Below are 26480 nucleotides of genomic sequence, written 5' to 3' on the forward strand. Positions count from 1 at the left end.
CGACGCCATAAATCCGGGCCAAACAAAGAACTCCCTCTCCAGGTTTCCGTTTTTCTCTACTCTTTCGACCCTATGTTTTTGCCCATGGTGGATGCAATATCATCCTGCACATGTTCCCCTAAAAAAATGCATCCGATATTGTATAAGAAATAGGAAAATGAAAATGAAAATGAATATAAAAAAAAAGGAAATTGGATATAAACGGGCGGAAAAAATGCAGGATCACACCAGGCAACAATGAACAGAACAGATAAAAGTAGACTCAACCCTCCCATACCTATTCATTACCATTGGTAGCTTCGGGCAATTGTCCCATAGCCAACAAGGAGACAGGAAGGGGAGGCCAAATGAAAGAGATGGGTGTAAGCAAACAACCAAAATACGCAGGGGAAAAAGAAGTCTCCCCCAAACCCTAATACCCTAAATATATAAACAGAAGAATTGAAAGTACTTATGAAATGAATAACAATATTGTTACAGAAAAGGAGAATGCAAACCCAACGAAAGTAAGAGGCAATCTATGTGCCAAGAAAGAAAAACCCCAGTCCGAGCTGTAACGATACAATCTTTGTCAGGAAAGCTTCATCACTTCATCAATATAGCCGATGCAATGGAATATAAAAAGAAAATGTTAAAAAATAGAGTCTGCTCTCTCAACCCCGCCCATTCCCGCTTTTGCTGTCCCTACCGCCGTCTGAGGATGGAGGTGGGGGGTGGGGAGGGGGATATGTGGCTCCGAAGCCGGGACCGGGACCGGCCGAGTATGGCCTCCCTTGTGGCTGAGGAGGCACTGACTGTGGCCGTTGCTGGTCCTGCCTCTGTTGTTCGTGTCCCCGCTGCTCCTGCCTTTGTTGCTCCTGCCTCTGCTGCTCCTGCCTCTGCTGATCATGCCTCTGTTGGTCATCTTGCCTTTGTTGCTCTTGTCGTAAATGCTCTTGTTCACGTGGGTGGTGAGGTCCCCCATTTCCCCCACTGACACCGTCGCCTGCCGATGACACCGGAGGCAGCTGTGGCCCTGATTCGGGTAGTGGCGATCCTCCGATTGATCGCCGGTGACGCGTTGTAGCCGACCTGTTGTAGGGCTCATATCCTCTTCCGGTGGATCCTACTGTCTCACTCCGATGTCTTGAGTGCCCGCGCCGTGTCCGACTAGGTGTAGTCGCCGCAGACAAAGGAGTTTGGTGAAATGAGGGTGGAGAAAAAGGTGTTGAAGGTGTTTGCTGTTGTGAAGATGGGGCATTTCCATGTTTTCGCTTTTTAGGGGAGCTCGCGTAGTCAGACCCAGTAAGTTGATTCGAAGGTGGTTGGTGAGCAAATGGGGATTGCAATTGTGTTTGTGGCGAAGACGTTTTGACTGGTGTTGTCATGCTACTAGCTTGACTGTTTGGTGGAACATAGTGGTGAAAGAATATAGCAGACTCTTGTTGTTGAGCTGGTTGAGTTGCTTGGGGGGGGTGTCCCTGTGCCACTGTCTGCATTGGACCATGGGGGGCACCAATTGGGGTGCCAATGATCTGCCCTGGAAGTAGAGGAGGCTGTTGAGAATGAGGATGCATGTCTTTAGTGTTGATCTGCGGTGGTCGCGGCGGTTGCTGCGCTGGGCCATTTCTTGGAGGCAAATAGGAAGTAGTATAGCTCGCCGGCGGAGCACCCTGCGGCTGCATTCCTGCTCCTAGAGGCGGGCCCATATGTGGTTGTACAGGCGGGAAAGAATCTGCTATTGTACGTGTTTCCCTCCGTATTTTGCGATCAGGACCTGGTGAATGAATCTGTGGCATGGGATGGACTTGCTGCTGTTGAGGCTGCTGTTGCTGCTGCTGCTGGGCCATCTGATGCTGCTGTTGAAGTTGGCCCATCATTTGAGCACAATGTTCATTAAACCATTCTCCAACAACGCCCTTGAGAGCACTTCCGGCGAACATGATCGGTATCATCTGTGGCGGTATTCCCATCTGATGAGCCTCCCTCAAAAACTCCAACTCCAGCTTCTTGAAATCCACTCGAGATTGTTCCTGTTTCGTCCGCTCTTCTTCTGCCTTCCGTCGGTCCTCCTCGATTTTTAACTGGATCTCGGGGTTCTGCCATTGGTGGGGCATATTTTCAAGTATATTCGAAGCCTGCTGAGTAGGTAATGGAATCATGGCCGCTGGTAGCGGCAGTCGATGTGAGGTCATAGAAAAGATAACAACTGGGCCCTCCGGTGAGCTTTTGGATGCCAGTGTGGCCGCTACGAAAGGTGTTTTTTTGAAGAGAAGCGGATTCGAAAACTACCACTGGAAGTCCGAAGCATCGACAACAGCCGGGTTACCTAGACATCGCAAAGGTGAAAAAATGAGGTTAGCGTCACAGAAGTACATGTAGTTGCTGGTGCCTCGAACTAGGCTTGCGAGCTTGTGGTAGGCGGACGTAATATGCCAGTTTGGGGGGGGGGGGGGGGGGCAGGGACCCACTTTGAGGGGGGTGCAGATTCTAAAATGGAATCGGAAAGAGCTGAACTTTATGAACGGTAAAACAAAAAAAAAAAAGAAACACACGCCATACACAGGTACAGATAGAGAATGATAATCATACAAGGTGGTGGTGGATAGATACAGGTATGGGCATACACTCTCTCATACACTCACATAAACACACTTTCAGCACTCACAGGGAAATAATGATATATGGGCGGTGAGCATGCACCGAGAGGGGATGTTGGCGGGAAGCAGCAACACCTTTCAGTAACAAGAAGTAGCTGGTAACGGAGGTGGCAGTAGTAGCAGTACTAGTAGTACTGTAGCAGTGGTAGTGGTGGTGGCAGTAGTAGTAATAGTGTGGCAGTAGGAACGGTAATGGCAGAAATAGTGTTTGTGGCGGGGAAAGGCTTCAGGCGAACGCGCGAGTTTCCAGCCGCAATCTGGTACTGTATTCTACGCACGCATACAAAGTAGGTCGCAGAAGAAGCAGAAACAGGTATCTAATGCGCGTACGTCTGTCCGTAGGGGAAGGACCAGGAGCTCTGGCTACACCCTCACGAAACACGAAGGGCAGAAAATACCAACCTTGAACTGCAGTGGGGGTAGCGGCTGCAAACGGGACAGGCGTATCGTTGATGTTGCTAGCTGAGGACACGCAGTATGTATAGCTATGCCAGCAGGTCCAGACGACCTGGAGAAATCGTTTCGTCGTTCTTGTGGTTGAATTGATTGCTGACTGCGATAACGTTGATGAAGAGGGATTCACTGCCCACTTCACCACTTCCTGCGAAATAAAAAAAGATACCAGCGATAATTCTCAAGTGAAAGCGACTGGAAATAAAAGAATGATGTGGGGGGGGGGTATTGGAAACTAGAAAAACCCCTCCCCAAGATTCGAAGATAAAAAAAAAAAAAAAAAAAAAAAAGACGGAGAAAATAAAACCTCGTGAATTGAAAGAGTGACTCTGGACGGAGAAGTGAAGGAGAGAAGAGAACAAACACCCAGAACCCACAAGTAGAGCCGCTGCTAATTTCTCAAAGAAGGCAGAAAAAATATACTAGAGAAAATTAAGGAGATTTTTTTTTTTTTGGAAGACTCAAAGAAGCGTGGCCTGCGCGTGGAAGGAGCGTGGATAGAGTGGTGGTCGTTTGCTGCGACAAAAAAGCAAATCCACGGCTGGCGGTGCACCTTGGTTGGCGTAGCACGGATGCACACTCTCTCTCTCTTTTCGGTCTGAGACAATCGTTTTTCACGGCGCACCTACTTTTTGCTAATAGCAGCCTCACCGGGCCGCTAAGCTCTCTTCGGGATAGTTGAGATCGGTGGATAAGCAAGCCAGTTTATCCTAACTCCCAACGAGCCAGCTCCACGATAGTGGGATCTGATACGATTTCTACTGTAAAGATTCTCCCAGTAGAATCGATGGGTCTCTTTAAACATCGCTACCGAATAAGGCGAACACCAAGTACCTAAAAACGACAGTGACTAATTGGGTGTCACGGTCCGAAGAAGTTGGAATAGAGTAGACGGCTCCTGCACGATGCGTGAACTTGAAACTCTTTGGGCAGCTTGTAATCTGAATACAGGATCGCGCCACGACGAGGGCTGAAAGAAACGAATTCCGGCACAAAGCGAAGTTTCACAGCAGGTTAAGATAGTGAGGCTGGTGTAGGGCTTGCCTTTATCGTGCTCCTTTATTTCTTTCTCCCTCTTCTTATTTGCCGATGACATCGAATTAGAGACAAGACACAGTCTAAGAGAATATACCAAGGACTACATATCTATCGCAGTTTACCCAATCCAGTCCACGTCAAAAGCCATGATGATGATAAGTGGCAAGAGAGACCGAGATCGATAAACGCCATAAGCCCAAGTGAGGACGAATGAGGCGCCTTAGCCCTACCGGGAACATGCGGAATAGAGCGCGAAGGCAAAGGCATGCACCGATATACATGAAGTATGTACCTACATGTATGTATTCTGAGTACTCTAGGTAAATAGAGGAATTGGGATATCTCTGGCTGCTTTGTGAGCCTCAATCTGCATACAGCAGCCTAGTTACTGGAACGAGGACAGATTGCACGAAAATAGGCATGCATCGGAGGACATAATCCGACAAGATTGCTAGGAGTGCTTCCCATACACTCGAATTTGATTTGATAAAGCTGTACCAGCTATCCAAGGTCACCTTTGACGTTTGAAGTAGCAAAAAGGCATAGCGGATTCCTCTTAATTTCCAGTTGGGGACTACTTCGCAGTAAACTACTAGGTTCCAGGGTCTGGGGATAAAACGTGTACCTACTTGCGAACATGCAACGAGTCAGCAAGGACCTATCGACTTCTCTTTCTCGGTTCAACTTGAAATCCCACCGACTTGCCATGGATCAAAAGGTCGGAACTAATTACCTATCTGGTGGGTGCTGTTTCATGTTTTCAGGGTTGCATCTAACGTCTATTCAATTTCTTGTTGAAGATCATGAGGGGTGCCCGACCCGAAACGACGGTTTTTGGCATCTATTGGCTACGCAAGTCAGCTCGAGCGATGAGGGGCCTGTTGACTGCTCTTTTGGGGCCGGAAACACGTGCTTTCTAGTGTTTGTCTTGACATACTTTTGTCCATCCTCGACTTTGTTTCCTGTTTACAGTGAATCACTTCTACCTCCTTGTGCAACCTGTCGCCCAAACTAGCCTATGTATGTCATTTTCCGACCAGGTTTCACACGTTCGTCGAATTTTGTCCGTTCCGAGCATCCCTGACGAAGATTGCAGGTAAGTAAGTACCCTCACAGTTTCTTACGGCTGCTTACCTTGGTTGCCATTTTTTTTTTCCTTTCTTCCTTGGTGGACCCGTCAAGCCTAACGCATTCTGAAGATAGATAGACGACCCCGAAAGAATGACCTGCTGTATCCCCTCGATTATATTTCATAGGCCATGAGTCCTGCTATATGGGGTCGTGGGGTGTGTTTTCTAATTCACTATAAAATTCTAAGTTTGAGCATACATAAGAAAGCTGATCCTATACCCCGCTTTGCGGTTTATTCACCGGTCCCGGACTAGGCTGGAATGCTTTTTGGCGCTATTATTGTTATTTTGGGACGAATACACCTCAGGGACAGGATTGTGTGTATGCACATTATCATGCAATATATGCTTGTGAATGTGTTAAACACGCCACTCTTTGCTTTTAACTAGTGGATAAGGAAGATCAAGTTATATCACCCGTATTCCGTACTGACATTTCCGAGTAGACGTAATGAGCGACCCGCACCAGCACTTGATCCCCAGTGAGGATTGTGGTTTTTAGAGTGCAATTTTTCAACTCCTTTAGCTCCGATTCACATTACATAAATCCAAGTTTGAATCACCAGGCGGGATTACTAAATTACCAAGCGTGCAGGTGAGACCATTGTGCATTCCATAGGATCTGAAATTGATATGCGTATGTGCGGAATTCCGATATTTCAACCCTAGCTAATACTCTCAAAGCTGTGAGCGGCAGTATATTTATTACCTGAAAGGCGGTTGGGATTACCCTGGCCCAGCCTGCGCCCCCGGACTGACAGGCAATGCGTGCCATCGGTGGCGAGTGATAATATATGATGGGCGCCCTTTGGTATTCTTCCCGTCCCAAACGATACCTAATAGAGTATATTACCTGAAGTGATAGCTTGACAGATAGCTAACTACCCCCCACCCCTCTGCCATTTGAAATATTTACCTTTTTGGAAACGCACCTCGTCCTTGCGTTCTTGGCATACATTTTTCGCGTCGATTCGTGGCGGTTCGATTAGAGCTGCGTCCCAGACCAAAGTTGCTTCAGAGTTGACCAATGGCTTACTAAAAGCTGCAACTAAAGGCCGCAGATTATAGTAGTCCAATGATAAACACCACAAGAGTCATGCTAAAAAATTACTCGGTAGACTCATGAAATCATTTCCTTTAAACAGCATTAATCTCATCCACTCTGCATACTAAGGCAAGATCAGCGGTGCCGCATTGCGCAGTTCACACATTCCATCTGCTCGGTTCCCCCACAAGTTTTATTCGTCCATCCCCGCTCCTTCAGGCGAACTCCGCGGCCGCTTGCAAAACGCCAACCCTAAAAGAGGTTATGCACTTGATGACTAATATTTAATAAAGGCTTTTGTACTGTACCAACCTTTCCCTTCGACTCAAATTTGCGCCCTCTGTGCAGCTAATCAAAATCATTATTCACCGCGGTTGAAATTGATAGGATAGGATATCATTCGGGAAAATCCTATGTTATCTCGGTAACGGGCTGTCCTTTATTGTGGTTTGATTTAGATTACTGGATTTGAGATGCCCTTTCAGACTTTGTCATTAATGTCACAAGTGTCGACAAGCGCGCGCGCCGTCAATGTGCAGCGCCGTTCCAGCGGTAAAGCCCCTCAATTAGTCTGAACCACTAAGTGGGGAATTGATTTCAGATCGTCTTCCGCCTTAGCCAAGGTTCAACTCAACGTCAAACGGCCAAAATCAAGGAGTATCGATCTACCACATGACCAGAGAGGGTCGAATGATCCAGAATAAGAAGATTTTGGTTTTTATAATTCGGCCATATTTCTGCTGCAGGAGCCACAAAAGCCACAAATTAATGTTGAACAAATATGGGCGAATTATATCATAAATGTTTATGACAGGGATAGGTCAAAATTCGCGAACAATTCAATTACTTTCTCTTTGATATCTCAAGCCCCCAGCCTCTTTTAAATTTTTCGACATTGTGTTTGGTTGCGTGCAAGGACATTTGTTTGTGCCTTTAGTATGCAGGGAAAACCGGCTGGATAAAATGGGTTCAAAAGAAATGTTCAACTCGTGAAAAGATAGCCAATTCTTGGACACCTGAAATCACAAAAGCCTCAGAGATTTCTGCGACTATGGGGCAACCTGTTGTACAATGCACAGCACAGATAATCCGAACATGCTCGGAATTTGAAGTGGTGCCTATTCTTAAGGCTCTAACTAACAACTAACAGAGTGCAGTTATCATAATGGTTATGCCCATGGCACTTTGGCGGGCACCACGTCGTTAGGCATACGGCAGAGTAACTAAGCGCTGAGATGCGAAGGGTGGTTGCTTGTGTCTAGTTATGTCGAACCCGGGGGGCACCTTCAGCCACAACCTAAACTGAATACCATATCATTCCGTTGTGGCTGCAATTGTGAAAATCGGTGGTCGGATCTACAGCATCTGACTGATGAAACACAGCAAAATGTACGCACGTGGTTAAGGTGCGAGCGATATGCCGGCATTTCAGCCTGTTTAACAACCTACCTATCCATTCCTTTGAAGCTTTGACCATTAGATGACCGCCTATCGGGTGCCACTAGCCAGCCAATCCCGAATATCTGTCCAAATCGAGTCAGTAGGATCCCAACATTCACATGGGCGTTATGTGGCGCCGGGATTAAATATGTGGCTAAGGGTCATGCATGTACATAACTCCCAAATAGAACTGCATCCGCCCACGACTAGCGAGTGACAGCTGGTGATATCGGTCTCTGTCGATGGCTTGAAAATCCGAACCCCAGCAAGCTCGGAACTGGATAAAACATGTGCCAAGTGATCAGGCGAGCTGCTGCCGTAGATAAGGGCATTGCGTATCGCAATGTGTAGAGCGACGGCTTGAAGATAAAGAAAAGCAAAAACCGTTATGGTGTTGGCATTGTCTCAGGAGGGAAGAGTTTTTATGGAAACAAAACGCTTTTAGGTTCGAGAGTGGGGGAGTCTTTGCGCTATCCTGCATTATTGGGGGCTGGCTACACAGAGATTTCTTTGTTTTGGGGTTCTCAGCCACTGTGGTACGGTACACAGAAATTTGTTGACGACGACCGGGGATCCCTACTTATCACCCGTGATCGTGTTTGCACTTCAAACATCACGAGCTGGAAGACTGCTCGAACACCTCTCTCTCTATCCATGAATACACATCATCCTCTCGTCGTAACTAACAATAGCATGCATAACTGAACGCCTTTATGAATTCTAGAGTGGCTAACTTATGGTTTAGGTTATCTCTATTGATTTTCTGTTACTCGGCCACTATCTCAAGGCCCGCAATATATCTTCGACTTTACATACGGCCATGAACCTTTGATATTAGCAAGTATCTATGAGTGGTATTTTTGCCGTTGGCTGCCTAGATTGGGTGCCCTTCAGGGTCAGAAGGTCAGGTGTAAACAAGATACTTGATTAATCAAACCCTAAGTACTCAACACCTTCACCACCACCGCGCCACAACAACTTGCTTTAAGTATGAATGGTCACGAGAGTAAACCCAACTGCAGCAATGATAGTGAGGCAGTATCATCACCGAGAAGATGAAGGAGCCTTTTGGGATTACATATGCATAAGATACACGACTTATAGAACATGAAACGAGAACCCCTAGATGCACGGGAGTCCAGGACAGGATCCAACCCCGGTCAACCTTACCCACGTTCCGCGGCGTAACGTGGGTTATGTGGGTAGGTATGCTCGCGTCTGTTGCGTATAAAAATACGCCTCCTCCCCTCCCTCACTTCATTGAGCCCTTCCGCGGTTACAATGTTATAGAAGGACATGAGACTAATCCTTCAATTATTTCCCGCCGCCAAAGGCTCTGCAGATTAATAGAGGAAGTGAAGCCCGAAAAGCTCCACAAGGGGGGGGGGGTTGCGAAAAGTGGGGCGACATGATGTACTCAGCAGGTAGTAGCAAGCACACGGTCATGATTTAGAATTCCGGAAAAGAACAAGCCTGCAACTAACTACCGGCCTTCACTCTAGAGCACGGCTTCCATAAGGCCTAGGAGGGACTTTGGAACATGATAGAAAGCTTTCCTAGTATTATGACCAACTTTGAACCTAGCTGGTTTGCCGTTCTAAGCCAGCTTAAGAGCTTTTGAAGGCATATCCATTCTTCCACGGATGGTATACCTGGCTGGATGTACACATATGTACGGCCCTGTGCATGTCAATGTCAGAATTGCACTTTCTCATTCGCCGCTACTGCGAAATTGTCGAGAATGTAGGCAAAGGTGTGCACGCAAAATCTACCGAAACGCCCCAATACCAGCAAAAACCCTCATTCACTCACCCTTCCTTCCTCACATGCGTATCACATGCGAGCTTCTGAAAACAACCATCCTTCCAGGAAATCAAAGCAACCCCACTAAGCCGCCCTATCACAGTGGTGTTTCCCTTTTCGAGGCCTGCACACACTACAAGGCTGTCATGCAGAACTTAACTTGGCCGAAGCTGTCAGCTCGCCTTGGAATTAACATGGATGATCGTCCATGCCATCCATCCAGCAGCTTCACCCTTGCTGCAGCTACGCGGTGCTTGCGTAATTTGACATTGGGCAATTCAGGTCATATTATCTGGTCTTCGTATAGTAGAACATATCCCCACTTTTAGTTCTACTTTCCCATCCAGCGAGACATTCAGTAACCTTAAACTTCCGGGGAAAGGAAGTTAGTATTTCAAAATTCAGATTGCTTTTTATGTGTGAACCAACGGTTATCGTCTTTTATTTGTTTGTTTGTTTATTACTATTAAGGAAATTAAACATTAGTGCGATCGAATGAGGTTGGCCCGGAGTGTCCTTGACTGTGTTTCGAGTGTGTGTATATGTACAGCTAAAGCTACCTAGCACCCGGGCCCCGCCAACCAAATGAGAGTAGTGTGTGAGGAACAGAGTGTAAATCGATCTAAATACAAGAAGTGACAGACGATGAAGAGGAAGAGGTGAGCATATCATAACTTATGGGATGATGGATACATAAACTCATCAAGAGAAGAAAAAGAAAAAAAAACCGCAAAGCAGATCACCCTGCCCTCCTCCTTCCTTTTCCTTCCTCAGTAAACCAGCACTTTTATGCCTTACCTATCTGGAAATCCGAAAAGAGAAGTTGAGGAGAGAAGAGAGAGAGAAAAAAAAAAAAGCCTATTCATAATATAATTCAAAGAAGTGAAGTAAAAAAGCCAGAAAAAAAAATACCCTTTTAGTAAAAAACAAAACACCCAAATCGGAGCTGAAAGTATGTATACACTCTAAGGAAAAGTGAAGAAAAAAAAGGATTTCAAGAATAAGAAAAAAAGAAAAACACTATAGTAGCTGTTGTTGATATGGAAGCAGTAGTTAGAAAAACACCCGATTAGAAAGAGAAAGAAAAATGAACCACCATCTAAAACCGGTAAAGAAAACGGAAAATCAAAACAGAGAGAGAGAAAAAGGAAGGAAAAGAAAAATGCAATGCAATGCCTGCCCCCCCTCCCCCCCAAAATGAACAAATTAAAGAAGAGTCCGCCTGAACGAGTGAATGAGAGACCAGAGAATGAGCGTAGAAAGAGGGAAGGGAAAGGAAAAAAAAGGAAATGATGAAGTTTGGGGGGAATTCCCGGCAGCGGCCAATGATCGTGATGGTAAAAAAAAGAAATAACAACAAAAGGGCAAGCAGGCTGGTGGGGAAAAAAAAAAGATATGAATCAAGAACGGGGAAAAAAGCAAAAAGCACAAAACGAAATTCAAGGGGGTGATGGAGGGTTTCGATTCCGGTGCGACGGAACCACTATGTACTGACGGATTGATTATTATCCCCCCGCTCCCTCCAATCCCGCAGCCAACCAACCCGAATACAGTAATGTGATTCGGTATGTTTAGCCACCGCCACCACCGCTGCAACAACGGTGACCTGCAACAACGATGATGGGGGCCGCCACAATCTTCAAATCTCCAGTTCGTACCTATCAAGACCACAGAAACCAAGAAACCTCAGAGCAAACAAAACAATAAAACTCCGAGGGTCTCCCCAAATCCCAAAGCAGAAACACAAAAACAAAAACAAAAGCACAATATTTCCGCAATGAAATTGCGCATGAAATGGGCTACATTAAGAGGTAGTAAGTAGTTGTAGGATGACGTTAATAAACGAACCTTCCAAAAGGGTTTTAAAAAAGGAAAATGTGTTGTACAAAGAAAAAAGGGAAATGAAAAAAGAAAGAGTGATTGCCAGGTGTTGATGCCAGAAGCCAGTCAGTAGGTTTTGACAAACCAGAAAGAGAAGTGAAGTGCTGATCCCTGAACAAACTCGTACAGGGTTATTCGAGTTGTGAGTAGCAAACAACATGCAGGTAAGAAGCCTTCCTTTCTGTAGCGTCAGCTGCTGCACCTTTCCCCCCTCCTCCGACCAACCAGCAAAATCGAGCCCCTCCAATCTTTCACCACACCCATTAAGAGAAGACACTGGATTGTGGTCTTGACTGCCGTCGTATCCCACACACCCCAAACGGTCCCTTCTCCAATCAGTCTCGTAAATAATCAGAAGCAACCCCAGCCAACCCTCCTTCATGCAAGATTAAACCCCACCCACCACCCCTCCTCGGAGAACCAGTCATCCAATACATAGCTTCCGCTATGTTCCAAGACTGGCCCTTCCCGGATGATGATGAGCCCCACCAGCAACCCCTCCTCCCCCGCCACGTCGTCTCTTCCTCATCTTCCACTCTGACTTTGCAACCTTCATGAGCAACTCTTCGTCCTTAACCGGAATCCAACTAGTCAGAACCTTCATGGCACCCTCAAAATCACTGCGGACAATAATGTCCTTCATCGAGTCAATCAGGGCTGCACTCGTCGCATGCAAGATGTCAAGGGTTCCACCAAACCCCTCATCCGCCGAGATTGCACTTTCTCCTCCGGGCGCAGCTGGAGGTGCTGTTCCGAGCGGCGAGGATACCGATTTCGATTCGGAGATTACATCTGGGTCTCCCAGAAGCATGAATACATCCCAGACACGAAGCTGTGCTGGGAACGGCATGCTGTAGTTGAACAGAGTCAGGTACCATCGTGTCCCATAGGTCGTAGGACCAATGCCCAAGTGGTTCTACATTACAAAGGGAAGATTAGCATGCGTCCCTTCTACCACGTTCCCGGCCTCTAATGTAACGCTATTACGCGAGCTGAGAAAACCTGGTGAGCAGGCTCGAGCCTAACTCGAAAGGACTGATAGCTCTAATCGGGGCTGAGGCCCGCCCATACAAGATTATGCTATACCGGGCTGCCGTTTGGAGTCACTGGGAGATGCCATTTGCAGCACCTTCCGCTGACAACAAACACATTCCTGGCATAATACGGACTTTACGCAAACAATGCCAGCCCCACTTCCTAGAAAAATTATTGGCCAAGTGTAATATGCGCTAATAATGTTTCTAGAAAATGGAGCTGGCACTATTTGGATATTGGCAGGCCACGAAGCACCCAATAAAACACCATTGTGGTGTTACCCCCGAAGCTCCCATCCAAGGTCCTCCCAGCCCCCCCAAAACGAATCCCCCCAAAAGAAGAAGTTTTGCACTCACCAATTTCCTCGAAACCGCCCCACCTCTAATCCACCCACTTTCAAACTCCTCCAAAGCACTCATCAGGCCACCAAAGCCCGCCTGATATAGCTTCTCCAGTCCCCTAAGCTCAAACATGCGGATGAGCATGACAAACGCTGTCTCCTCATCGTAGTAGCATAGCAGCGTGGCCGCCAGACTCGCCATTCCTTGTACATATCCCATCGCCGGGAAATACAGCGACAGTGCATGTAGTACTCGGAATAGCAACCGCTGCCCGCCTCGATACCGCCGTCGGAACATGATGTGCGAGTTTATGGTACGAGGGACGTCAAGGTCGATCTGGACGTCGTCTGCTGAGGGCCGTGTGATGAATTCCTGTATGTAGTGTTAGTCGTACGTTTCTAGAAAATCCAAGTGTAGTTTATGTTTTATGTTTGTAGAGGGCTCTTGGGAGTGGTTTGGCCATGTCTGCATATCTCTGCACTCTCTATTTCTTTCTTTCTGCGGTGATCTCATATTGCTGGATATATTGTGTCGGATTGGTTACCCAGGCACTGTACACCGGAATCCAGAGATCATAAATCCAGAGATCATAAATCCAGAGATCATAAATCCAGAGATCATAAATCCAGCCATATGAGCATTCCGATCATTTCCCCTCTTGTTTCTCAGAACGTGACCAAACCGTTTTCCAAGCTCCCCGCAACCCGCGACCCACAACCCAAAGAGGCTAGAACCCAAAGAGCTGGCTGGGCCCCCAAAGAGTAAACCCCAAAGAGTAAACCCCAAAGAGTAAACCCCAAAGAGTAAACCCCAAAGAGTAAACCCCAAAGAGTAAACCCCAAAGAGTAAACCCCAAAGAGTAAACCCCAAAGAGGCAAACCCAAAGAAGCCAAACCCCCCAAACCCCCCAACCCCACAAAAACAAAATCCAAGAAAGGGCGCACAAACCGCATACATCTCCACCAAATCGCCATCCCCCCTCCCAATACCCCTCCTCTTCCGACTCGCCGTCAAAAACGCATGCCACGCCGCCGCCCTCCAACAGTCCGGTATCCCCTTCCACGTCCGACTCACCAGCTTCGGATCCCCCGTCACGAAACCCCACTCGCACCCGCCTCCCCTGCCGCCCTCATCCCCGCGCTCACTCATCTTGCGCACGACCGCCATCTCGCGCCACTTCTTGGCGCGGTTGTTCTCCTTCTCGCGCAGCAGCGCTGTCGCCCCGGGCAGCGGCGAGCGCAGCATTTCGGGCGCCGCGTGCCCGAAGGGCGAGATGCGGAGGTGCAGGTGGTGGCTCCGCTTTTGCGGGGTGGTGGAGTGTAGGTGTAGGGCGGTGGAGACGCGGCGAGGGGGAGTGAATACGCGCGGGGTGGGGGGCGCGGTGCCGGCGGGGGCGGAGTGGCGGGTGGTGGTGGTGTGGATGAAGCCGTATCTGTAGGTGGGTTTTATGTTAGATTTGTTTGTAGATATCTTTTTTTATTTTTTTATTTTTTTATTTCGATGTTGGAGGTCACGTGACATAGGATCGAGTGATAGTTCTTGATTGAGAAGAAAGAAAAAAAAAAAGGAACAGAAACGTGGGAAGCATGCAAACACCCCACGCTATGCACACGATAGCCCAAAACCAGCCAAGGCCAAAGGAAAAACAAAACAAAGCAGAAGAAAAGGTTGACCACAAACCTGTCCACGTCGCTCCCAGTCAAATCCTCCCAATCCTCTGCTCCCCCGGCCCTCAAATGCACGCTCCTCTCCAACTCCCTCTTCTCCTCCTCCGCCTCCTCCTCCTCGATCGCCGCGGCCTCCAACGCCTCCTTGATCCTCTGCTCCTCCGCCTCCTCCTCCTCCTCTGCAAACCGCTCGTCGCCGCTGCCCACGAACGAGTTGCGCGACACACGGCTCGCGCGCTTCCCCCCTTCCTCCATGATGCTGCTGACGCGCTTCGAGAACTGGCTGCCGGCGTCGCTGCCGCCGACGCCAGAGTCGTAGAGCGACCGCACCTTGAGGCTGAGCACCTCGTCCTCGGGCGAACAGATGGACGGCGCGATCTGCGAGCGGATGCTCTTGCTGTCGGCGCCGTTGCGCGTCGGCGGCGGCGGGGCGTCGACGATTGCGATGCGGGCGCGGCGGGTGTGCGGCGGCGGAGAGGTCGAGCTGGTTGTTGACGCCGCGGTGGGCGGGCGCTGCGTTATTGATGGGCGCGGTAGTAGCGGCGTGTCTATGTCTGCGGGGCCAGGGTCGGGGTCAGACATTGCGACCCCTGGGATGTCGCCGGGGGGCTCGGCGATGGCGAGGCCCGGTATTGACGCTGTGGGGAGGTCGGCGATGGCGAGGCCAGGTATTGACACTGTGGGGTCGGCGATTGCGAGCCCCGGTATTGACTCTGCGGGGAGGTCGGCGATTGCGAGCCCCGGTATTGATTCTGGTGTTATTGTTGTGTGCTCGGTCTCTTCTGGCACTACTACTGTTGCTAGTATCACTGGCGCAATCTCGAGCCGCACGGGTTCGCCCTCTGTGGCCGTGCCGGTGGTGGCCTCGGCTGGGAGGTAGAGGTCCTGCGGCTCGGGCGGGGCCGTCTGCGAGCGCGGTGTGTGCGGGCGGGAGAAGTTTGGGATGGTCTCGTTTGAGCGGCGGGGGGTGCTGCCGGGAGCTTGGGTGCTTAGCGTGCTGCTGCTGCTAGTGCCAGCCATTGTAGCGGCGGGCGGGGGCGGAGCTGGCGAGTCAGTGTTGCTGGGTGATGGTGGAGAGTCGTAGAGATTGTTGTAGGTAGATTGTAGCAGTTCGCGGGGGTGGTGGATGGTTAATGTGGAGATGGTGGTGGTGGTGGTGGTGGTGGTGGTTCGTTAATTCCCCGGGTAAACGGCGAGGTAAGTACTAGATACGTAGGTGTGCTGTAGTAGTGGCAGCAGTGGTAGTCTAGGCGATTGTGGATGAGTATAGCAGCCACTTCTTGAGCTTCGACGAAGCCTTTGGGGCGAAGGGCTTTAAGACCACTACCTGCTGCCCTCTGCCACCTTTCACCGGATTGCAGTGATGGTGATGGATGGTGATGATGATGATGATGATGATGGCGGTGGTGGAGGTGGTGGAGTTGGTGGTGGTTGTGGTTGTGGTTGTGGTTGTGGTGGGCTGTTCAGGTGTCGGTGGTGCAGTGTGCAGCAGCAGCAGGTGCAGTGCAGTTGTGTGTGCGCGTGGGAGTGTGATGTGATGTGATGTATGTAGCTTGTAGAAGGGACGAAATGCAAGTCGACAGACAGGCACGTAGGTACTCTACTATGGGGAGCAAGCAAGCAAGCAAGCAAGCAAGTACCGGCAGTTGCAGGTCCCAAAAGAAGAAGAACTAGAGTCGAAGAAGAAGAAGAAGAAGAAAAAGAAGAAGAAGAAGAAACCCACAGCAGCAGGAGAAGCAGCAGCAGTAGAAAGCAGGATGTAGGGAGTGTGAGACCCTTCTTGATCTTGTTATGCCTGGATCCCTAGCTATGTAGCTACTGGATACCTCAGTTCAGTTCTATGCTTTCCCCAGCTTCTTGGTCTTAAGTTCTTCTTTCTCTCTGCAGCGCCCTTCAAATCTCCCTTATCATCTATCGGTCGTACAGCAACAGTACCGGTACCACCACCACAGTCAGTCAGTGATTAACGCTCCAGAGAAAGAAAAAAATAAAATCCTTAATTTTCCTCGCAAGAAAGAAAAAAAAAATTCCCTATTTTTTTTCCTTCTTTCCTTTTGGCACGAACCCACTCCTCCCTCCTTTCCAGAGTTTCCCAGCAAGCAATTTAAAAAACAGGAAGCCACTTTGGGACGGCCTGTCCACCCGCATCAGGACTGCCGAGAGTTGTCTTTTGGCTGGATTCAGCCGTGGGTGAGACAGAAACCCAAGACGAAGGGGAAAAAAAGGGTGTGCGTTTTCCCCGGACTTGCGTGCGGTGCAGTGCAGACTGCAGGTTGGGGCAGGCAGCCAAGTGCAGTATCTCCTACATGAACCCTGAGGGCCCTAGAGAAAGTGGAGTTTGGAGAATACCTCTCATGATAGATCTACAAGTATTTCTACATGTTTAACTACTTCATGACTCAATAGCTACTTTGTTTGCCCACAGTCTATTCTACTCCCCTCCTCCCTTCCGCACAAACACTCGCTAACTACACCTGCAGCCCAACAACCACACACACAACCAACCCCAGTAGATCAGATCCCACCAACCCACCACAACCCACGACAGCCAATCGTTGCCCAACCACGATATCCCTACCGACACTTAACAGCGGGCGATCTTTGTCTCAGGGCGGCGAACATTCTTTGTGGCTTCCGAACATCACACCTTTTCTCCTTCCCACCCCCCACCCACCTCCCTTTTGGCAAAAATAGAACACAACAGGGCTGACCGACCGATCGATTGGACGGCGGAGAAGGGAGAGAGGGGTGGTGGAATGAGGCTTAAATATATATATGCATATGGGTCCCCGGTATGGAGAATGGATTGGATGAGCGAGTAGGAGAGAAGAGAGAGAGAGTGTGTGTGCCTGACTGAGTGAGTCTCTCACAGTAGAAGTACTCTGTTCCTCCATAGGTACACCAGGCACCAAGGATATCTCGGCAAGCTGACATCACAAAGCTTGATCTCAACACCCATCCATCGAACCGGCAGGGCAGGCAAGTACCTACTCCACCCTAGAGTACAGGTACTTTATGTTTACTCTCCCCCCCAAAATAGAAACCGCCTGAAAACTGAACCCAAGGCATTGTCATTCACTGTCCCAGCTGTCCGATCGCTTGCCGATTAAGCAGCTTAGCTTACGTATACGACTGACCGGCTAAAAATCCGCGCGTTCACTCAGATCACTCTCTCCTTCTCCTCCGGACCGGGCGCGCGGTGGGGAAAGTAAAAAAAAAGGCTGCTTGCCTTACTTAGATAAGGGTTAGGTTTTTCGCCGGGCGACTGGACTGGACTGGACTCGAGTGATGATCAACGGTCGGTCTGCCTGTCTGTCTACCTACAGCACCTGCCTACTCTATACAGTCGTGAGAAAGAAAGAGGGCGATGACGGGCTGTGTTTGCGTAGAGGAGAGTAGGCGAGGTACATGTTTTCTATCAGGATCAAGGATGTACCTGCATGCAGCTGGAAGAGAAACGAGAAATGTACTCTTACTCAGAGTACCCAGAGTACAAAGTAGGTATATTACACATATTAGTAGTTATCGGCTATCATACAGCCAGCTGCTATGATATGAGCCTATCTAGATTACCAGCCCTTCTAGATTCGCGACGCATACCGTGGTGGCCGCGGGGCCGGGAGAAAGTTCTCGCCCTCAAGGTACCTATCTGTACCAACACTTGATCCAAGAAGTTCATGATCCAAACCCCAACAGCGACAACGCCCACCACCACCACCGCAGAAGTGAAACCTTCACACCCAGGTAGGGAAGATCAAGCTTAGACCCAGAGTCCAGCCAGGGGTACGCAAACTCCCAACCCCACTAACCCACTCTCCCTCTAGCTATCCCCTATGTTCTTTTTTCGTTCCAGCAGCACATACGCAAAACACCCCTATCCTAAGAGGCTATCCCATCCCGAGACTGTATTCCCAGAAGCTCTACATACCCTACTCTACTCTAGAGTGTAGGGTCGTGCTCAGTAGAAGTACAATAGTAACCAAATCTCCGGGGCTGGCTCTGCGCCAAAAATATAGCCATCGATCGGTCGGTGGGCTCCCTCCCATATAAATGAGGTATCGAGAACTGTCCAAGACGGTATCAGACTGCAGCTGGCAGGGTTGAGCTAAACCAGACCAGGCCAGACAGAGGTTATTGAGCCTCCATGCATGGAAGGCACTAGGGTTAGGGGACTAGAGCTCGCTTGGCGCGGCGGTGGTTGTGGTGGTTGGGGGTTTCTGAGAACTTGAGGTTGGAGGTTTGTGTTGGTAAGCGTGTGGTAAAAAGGAGGCTTACTGGGGTGCTGGGGATAGGTAGGGTAGGAGAGGAACAGCAGCGGTCATGGGTGGTATCGATATTGGTGTTAGTAGGTTAATTGTATGCCTGCGATGCAGTTATGGGAGTGCGGTTTTTCAAATATGATATCTGCCGTCGATAAAAGTATAAAAGCATGAAATTGCGCGTTTTGGAAATCCCCTGATGATCAAACGTAACGGTTTCGATCGATATATATCCGAGTGACATCACTAGCTTCACCGTCCTCCTCGACAACTTTTCCGAGGACGTTCCTCCACGTTAACGTATGTACCCTTATGATAAAGACCGCCATATATATTTCGATAGCCTAATCAGCAAAAGAAAACATAATCTCGACACCGCGGCCACAAGCTTAATCCCTCGAGCAGCCAGTCCTTTACTCATTACTGCCAAGAACGTACGTCTTGAAAGTTCCAGTTTGCAACGAAGCGCCTACGGCGAAGATCACACCAGTGTTTACCAAAGGCATGGTTATAGACTGTTATCCAGACCTTTATGAGCGGAGACAGGAGAAGTGTAATGCATGGCCCGGTAAAACATCAAAAAGAGGAGCGGGGTCCTTGAAACAGAGAGCACACATCGTCTGGACAATATCAGCGTTCTCCTATATTGCAGAAAGGATAGATAACGAAGGATGCGGGGGGCTAGCTGTACCCCCGCTCTCAGTCTCCCCAACCAATCCTCATTTGCTTGGATTTCCTCCATGGCTTGCATGAGGTGAGGCAGCTGACGGATTGCGCACCCACATACACTCTTGAGGAGCACATGTGTAATAATGAAACATTCGTTACTGCTACTAGGGTGAGCATTGAAGTTTCGTGGAGTCTCCAAGCTGATAGCCTGGTATGTCTCTGGGAGACTTGGAACTCGACCGCGGAACGATCGAGCAGAAAAGAGGCTTATGGGACCATATCATTTACATACTTGTTTAAACCCACTTAATTTCTGACGAGGCGAGATTACTATGCTGTCCTGGGCGCTCCATGCATGCAGTACGAAACGAAACGAAAAATAACGGGGCGAAGTCACTAGGATGTTTGGTTCTACCCTCGTATCTCTAGAGAACTGTGTAGCGTATCACATTCGCCCTCATTTCGTCGTACATACTGGAGTGATGCTCCCTAGGAGATTCGAAAAGGATTTTCGATGCCGCAAGTACTACCTGTCGATTGGGATGCAGCACCCAGTTTTGGAACTGCATATCATATATTCAGTGGTAACGAACTTGGACACCAGGAGAGCACAAATGTTCTTTTACGATCTTTTATATTGGCCAAGACTATGTGCGTTCTGTCAGAACCTCGAAATTGGGAATAATTGGTCTAGCATACCAAGGAAGTCACGGTGTTAACTCACAAGGCGTTAGATTACGATGTTTAGTGAGCCATGAACTCATAAGTGTCGTTGGTGTTAATGACATCCCACGTGTGGCCGCCATAGCTTACGGGCTGCATGCGAGTATGAATTAAACAAAAAAAAAAAAAAAAAACATCCCACGTGTGCCTGCCAGGGCTATCTATCCTTACCGAGTGATTGTGTATGACTCGCATTCATAAACAATCACTCGATCCAGATGGGAAGAAAGCTGCACGGAGTTTATTAGAGTCGAAAGGGGGACAAAGAGATTGATTAGTAAGTTGCTAGGATTTTAGTTAAGGGAGGCGCATGGGGGTGTTCCGTCAGGGGCTGTCAATTATCCTCCATTTTGAAAGGAAGTAAACAGCACTCCAATCCACAATCCTATATACCCGTCATTTGCACCACTATTTGTGGATGCGAATACTTTTGGAATACCTAGATACTGCTTCGGAAATGGCTATATAAGATCTAGAAGTCATATATCGACATTGTAAAATCTCATCTCTGGTCGAGTGATAACTTATGAATATATTTGTCATCTCTTTATAAGCATTAACTCGCTGTGTTATCCCGCTCGATGCAAAATGAATGGATTAATGCTCCATATCTGCAAGACAATCCTCTCAACTATCGTCCTCTCTTTGGATATATGCAAAGCGGGAGATCTTGCGGTGTTGCCGACTGCTTTGTCCCTCAAGGTATAATAAGCCTTCTTTCCAGAATTCCAACCCGTTCTGGAGTTTTATCACGAGCTTCCTCGGGTAGTAGTTACTGCCAACCAGTCAGTTTTGAACTCCATGGCATCAAAAGTGCTCTTCCGTGATTCCTCACAACATTTCGGCCAATTGCCATCATCCATGATAATCGATTAGACTCATTTAGAGTACTTTATTAGTAACTGCTTCAAGTGTGTACAGTGTGTATCTCACTAAGCTTAGCTATTCTTTCAAGGAGGAGTTACATACTGTATAACAGTACACCGGCATCCTTAGCCACATTCCGCTCATCAACTCGAGGTGAAGCATAAAGCATCTTGGCGTTAGACCTCATGAATCTATCACTGCTTCTCCAGTTGGGGATCCTGATTTAACTATGAAGAGCTGTCGGTCAACGGGGTAGTCTTTCGAACTTGATCGTAGGCTAAGGATTGATTATTTCTTTCCTCGGATGCACGGTTTTCAGCTAGAGATCTCAAGCAAGCTTCATTGGTGGTATGTGAGGCTCAGGCCAAAGTACCCGAGTTTGATCTTACCACAACTCACACAGCACATAGAAAGGACCCCAGTCGGCCAGGTATGTATGTACCCGAGAGCATGGGTAGCTCAAATGACCCTTAAGCTAGCTCCATACCGTCATCTGCCATTGTAGGTTAATAGCTATGGTGTCGCCCAGAGGGGCCGAGGTCTAACTTGCATCACCAGCGGTGGTTCGAGTCCCTCCCAGGCTTGGTCGAAAGACTGTGACTGGGTAAAAAGAGGTAGAAGCGAGAGCACTCCTTCTTTTGCTACGTTGGAGTCTTGCGTATCCCCTTGATATAGGGTTGTTAATTGTATCTACTTGTTGCTTGATGGCTGAGTGTAGGCTGGTTTTTTGTTTTTATTCTTGTGCTGCTTGTTTGGTCGTTGAGTTACTTTATAGTATTTGGAGATGTATTGTTTCTGTGTCGAGTCTACCACGCCCACGCTTACTAAGTAAGATATCCCGTCACCGCGCCCCACCGCCCGCTAGTATCGGAGTTATAAAGAATCTCGAACACATCTTGCAAATTTGCTATGCCGTGGAAGATGGAAGCCATTACCTCATCAAATTTCTGCTCATCCGGGCAGATCTACTCGCAGTCATCACAGGAACACGAAGAATGTATCTCATTCCCACAAAAAAAACCAGAAAAAAAGTCACTTGCATTTTATATATACACCCTACCTAAAGAAAGAAAAAACTACATACACAAATCCCCCATCCCACCCGAAGAAGGCTGCATCACAATCCATCACTCGGTGACTTTAAACAGCACCGCGCCACTCCCGGGCCTACTCACGACCACAGCACCCTCAATCTTCTCGGCGCTCATATCAGGGAACTTCTTCCCATAGTACTCGTTCTTCCACGCCTCCTTCACCGCTTCAACTTTGTCCTGCGGCACCAGGTGTACGCTGCATCCGCCCCATCCTGCACCAGTCAGTCGTGACCCGTAAGCGCCCGCTTTCCTTGCTAGTGAGCAGAGTTCGTCGAGTTCGGGGCATGAGCAGTTGTAGAGGTCCCGACAGCTGTCGTGCGACTCGTTCATGAGTGCGCCTAGCTGTGTCAAGATAGTGTCGGAGTTAGAGTTGGAGGATGAGGCAAGTAGCGCCTGGAAGCGGGTGACACGAAGGGCTTCGGAGAAGACGTGAATGGCGCGGGAGCGCAGGTTGAAGCGTTCAGCGCGGATGGGGAAGCGGGTCATATAACGCTTTACCAGCTCGTCGACGTTCGTGTCCAGGATGGCGGCCATCTCCTCGCGTGTGTAGCCGTCTTCTTGGGTTAGTGTGCTCTCTGTAAGATCTATGAGGGTCTCGAGCTTCTGTTCGAGTGGGAGGGAGGCGGAAGAGGCGTAGTAAACATCCATCAATCCTTTGAGGGTGTTTCCGAGCGGGCCGGCGTCAGCGGGAAGCGCGCCGAGGTTGAGCTTCTTCGCAAGGATCTGTGCAGCGAGGGTGCACTCGACAACACGGAGGTTGTAATTGATAGGCCCCGTAGTGTGCTTGTCGGCTGTTACGAGGGTATCGGCGATGATGAATGTTAGCTCTGGGGAGGTGGTAGGGAAAGCAATTGGTTGTGCGGTGAGGGCGGGGTGGAAGCTGATATATAGCGCAGATCCCGCCTGGCCAAGGACAGAGGCGGATTGATCCATTCTTTATACCATTGTTAGTCTATATGACCGAATAGCTAATAGATGCGCCTGGATAGCTACTCACCCTCCAGAATTGACACCTACGTATCGCTCTGCGACAACCGCAAGGTTCACAAGGTCCTTCTGGTTCACAATCTCCTCTCCCATTGCAACTAGCGATGCAAGCGCACTCGCACACGTGAAGGCTGCACTACTACTGAGACCTGCGCCGGAGGGGACAGTGCCGTCGGCGAGTATCTCCATCCCGACCTGTCTGGTAGTTCCATCCCTCTTCTGGAGGAGCTCTATTGCGCCGCGGAGTCCAGATTTGAAATAGTTGCTCCATTCATGCTGTGTGGCGTCAATCTCGAGATCGCCCGTGGTCGGGATTGTGAACTCTCTGGTGGGGAACTTTGGCAGAACGTTTGCGAGCTTGACTGTAGAGCTTCCGGGCACCAGGCGGACCGCGAGAAGGAAATCGGCCGTGACGGCCATGGGGATCACGGAGTAGAGCATGTAGTCGATGTGCTATATGCCACAATCATAGCTTCAGTTTCAGGTATCAAGCGAGACTCAGTGGGGAAGTATTAGTTAGACTAACCTCTCCGATGATATTGACTCGACCGGGACTCCGAGAGATGTAGTCAGCAGGGGCGCCATAGAGCTCTTGGAACTTTGCGAGAAGGTGTTCCCAGCGCTGTTTTTGAGACTCTTGGAGAGCTTCTGGATAGATTTCTGCTATTGTGAGCACTTCAGGGACGTTTTCACTCATTGTTAAGGCCTGTGTGGTGATGATGGTGTTTTGTTTTCTGATGATCTTCTCTATTGTGCCTGCTTTACATGGCGGTCTTGGGACTGGGGTTGCAGCTTTATGTCATGTGGGGTGCGGGGCCCGAAAGCGGGGGAGCGTTTTCCAAAGGATAATTGGGGATAAGTTGTGTGTTTACCTGGCCGGGGGGTTCGGATAAATTCTCGAGGGCTCAACGGCCGGGGGGTCCCGGTGCAGGTCCCTGAGGCATTTCAGTGGTTGCTAAATATGCGTAGGGTGTTTCGACGAGAGGAAACGAATCGGTTTATTCGAATAGATGCGATAATAAGGAAGAAGATGAGGATGAAGTGGATGAAAAGGATGAAGGGAATCCCTTTCAGTTTTCCCTTTTTATCCTCTAGCTTGGTTTCTACGGGGCACGTAGATACATGAGGCCCCGTCACAATGGTTTCAATTGAATCCAGCGAAACAAAGACAGAACATGTCGACTCCTGCTTTTGTTGACGCTGAGGTGGTAGCATGTTTCCTGCATTTCCTACAGCGATCCGGAACATCTTTGGGCTCGCTTCTTCGTGGATGAACACCAGTATTACTACAATTGTACTCTGCCATTTGGAACAAAGTAGCCTGAGGCCGGCTGGATAACGTGAAAATAATGTTTATGCGGGAAATTTGGCGGTAATGATTTTTCCTACTAATTATCAATCAATCAATTGACCCAGTCGCCTGATTGAGCCGGTATAGTAGAAATAATAATAAGCTTCCAAGTAATATTTAAGCACCTGCAGGTTCACCAATCAATGGGCCTGCTCAATATTAGTAGGCCAGCACTGCGACCTATCACATCCAGTAGATGTCCTCTTGGGTTCCAGATACTACTGATCATATCTCAGGCCAGCCGTTCAGAGTAGAGACGGCCGGCGATACAGTGGGGTAGAGTACATGTAGCTAGTCCACTCTAGCTACGCGCTGCCTTTTAGTTCCCAGGAAAAACAAATATCCCTGGTGTATATTTGTATCCTCATCACGTTAGTAATTTGCTCATTTGTGATTATTATATGCGCCGAAACCCCATCCCTCAGTCCGTAAATGGAGAGGCTTGTCCCAACTCTTGGCCCTCTCTCGTTGTCAATGATCGATGTCAGCCCGATACCGATAAGCCCCACACGAACCTGAAAGATTTTTGACCTGACTCACCACCAAGCTCTCATAAATCCCGTCGCCGTCTCAATTCCACGACCAATTCTTCTCCAAGACCTAAAGCATACTTAAAATGACCGCTAGCACCTCCCCCTTTAACCTCGAGACCTGTGCTCGTCCCAACATCCTCAAACTCGTCCCATACCGATGTGCGCGCGAGTAAGCTCCCTCACCCCGCAATACTACCCCCACAAAAAGAAAGAAAAACTAGCTAACCAGACTCAATTGATAGCGACTATAAAGATGATGGTACCAACATTCTCCTTGACGCCAACGAAAATGCCTACGGCCCTTCACTTCCCTTGACTGCGTCCTCGACCGCCGAAACTGCCGGCCTCCACCGCTACCCCGACCCGCACCAACATGTCCTCAAGAGCGCCTTCTGTGCCCTTCGCAACACTAATCCCTCTAAGCCTCTAACTCCCGAGAATCTTTTCCTCGGTGTCGGAAGTGACGAGGCAATTGATGCCCTTCTCCGATGCTTCTGCACTCCCGGGAAGGACAAGATTCTTACCTGCCCACCCACCTACGGCATGTACTCCGTCTCCGCGCAGGTCAATGACATTGAGGTCGTTAAGGTCGACCTCAACCTCGAGAGCGGTAGGCTCGAGCTCCGCCCTGATGCTATCAACGAGGCCTTGTCGCAGGACGCCAATATCAAGGTTGTCTACATCTGCTCCCCCGGAAACCCTACTGGTGCATTGGTGGATCCCGAGGCAGTGAAGAAGGTCCTTGCACACCCGACGTGGAACGGTGTCGTGGTGGTGGATGAGGCATACGTAGACTTTGCGCCAGAAGGGGGCTCACTCGCACCCTGGGTCGTAGACTACCCCAATCTGGTCGTCATGCAGACACTCAGTAAGGCGTTTGGGCTGGCGGGCATTAGGCTCGGAGCGGCCTTCACATCGCCGCCAATCGCGCAGCTGTTGAACAACTTGAAGGCGCCATACAGCATCTCGACACCTACGTCGTCACTTGCATACACAGCGCTCTCGGAGGCAGGACTTGCGGTCAAGAGCGAGAATGTTGCCAAGATCCTCTCACAGAGGGCCCGTCTTCTCCGGGAGCTGCCTAGCGTTCCCGGAATCGGGAGATTTCTCGGAGGCTTCGATGCTAACTTTATCTTGGTGGAGATACTGGACGGGCCGGGTGGTAAGCCGTCTAATACTGTTGCGCTGGCGGCGTATAAAGGGCTTGCGGAGACCCGTGGGGTTGTTGTGAGGTTCCGTGGCGGCGAGAAGGGATGCTTTGGGTGCCTCAGAATGACTGTGGGTACAGAGGAGGAGAATGGAAGGCTGCTGGAGAGATTGAGGGGAATTTTGGAGGGCATCTATTCAACGAGTGCGTAAGCTTTGGGGGGTTATATTGTTTATTTTTGCTGCCTCTAGAGTGGATTAGATAAAATATACCATATGTTTCTGTTTCAAGATGTTGTACCAATCTGACTACATGGGTCAGTTTGTAGTCTTTTGATCTTGTAATCTGCGGAGTAGTACATATTCCAACATGAAAATT

The 26480-nt window shown here is 49.1% G+C and overlaps 4 protein-coding genes across 4 annotated transcripts; 1 reads left to right on the forward strand and 3 right to left on the reverse strand.

The window, feature by feature from the left end:
- Positions 1 to 653: 653 nt before the first annotated feature.
- H6S33_004386 (uncharacterized protein) lies at positions 654 to 2096 on the reverse strand (the record flags this gene model as incomplete). The annotated part of the gene is made up of 1 exon (XM_044835741.1): positions 654 to 2096. One exon carries the CDS (start codon positions 2094 to 2096, stop codon positions 654 to 656), a length of 1443 nt encoding a protein of 480 aa, XP_044691124.1.
- A 9778-nt stretch (positions 2097 to 11874) lies between these two features.
- H6S33_004387 (uncharacterized protein) lies at positions 11875 to 15492 on the reverse strand (the record flags this gene model as incomplete). Its single annotated transcript, XM_044835742.1, has 4 exons — positions 11875 to 12345; positions 12821 to 13177; positions 13754 to 14237; positions 14486 to 15492. 4 exons carry the CDS (start codon positions 15490 to 15492, stop codon positions 11875 to 11877), a joined length of 2319 nt encoding a protein of 772 aa, XP_044691125.1.
- Positions 15493 to 22117: 6625 nt separating this feature from the next.
- On the reverse strand, positions 22118 to 23768 carry H6S33_004388 (uncharacterized protein; the record flags this gene model as incomplete). The annotated part of the gene is made up of 3 exons (XM_044835743.1): positions 22118 to 23018; positions 23082 to 23524; positions 23598 to 23768. The coding sequence occupies 3 exons, from the start codon at positions 23766 to 23768 to the stop codon at positions 22118 to 22120; spliced, it is 1515 nt and encodes a 504-aa protein (XP_044691126.1).
- Positions 23769 to 25038: 1270 nt separating this feature from the next.
- On the forward strand, positions 25039 to 26314 carry H6S33_004389 (uncharacterized protein; the record flags this gene model as incomplete). The annotated part of the gene is made up of 2 exons (XM_044835744.1): positions 25039 to 25124; positions 25198 to 26314. 2 exons carry the CDS (start codon positions 25039 to 25041, stop codon positions 26312 to 26314), a joined length of 1203 nt encoding a protein of 400 aa, XP_044691127.1.
- Between the last annotated feature and the right edge of the window lie 166 nt (positions 26315 to 26480).

Source organism: Morchella sextelata (genome assembly GCF_020137385.1).
Source record: "Morchella sextelata strain SCLS chromosome Unknown scls_17, whole genome shotgun sequence".
Classification (NCBI taxonomy): domain Eukaryota; kingdom Fungi; phylum Ascomycota; class Pezizomycetes; order Pezizales; family Morchellaceae; genus Morchella; species Morchella sextelata.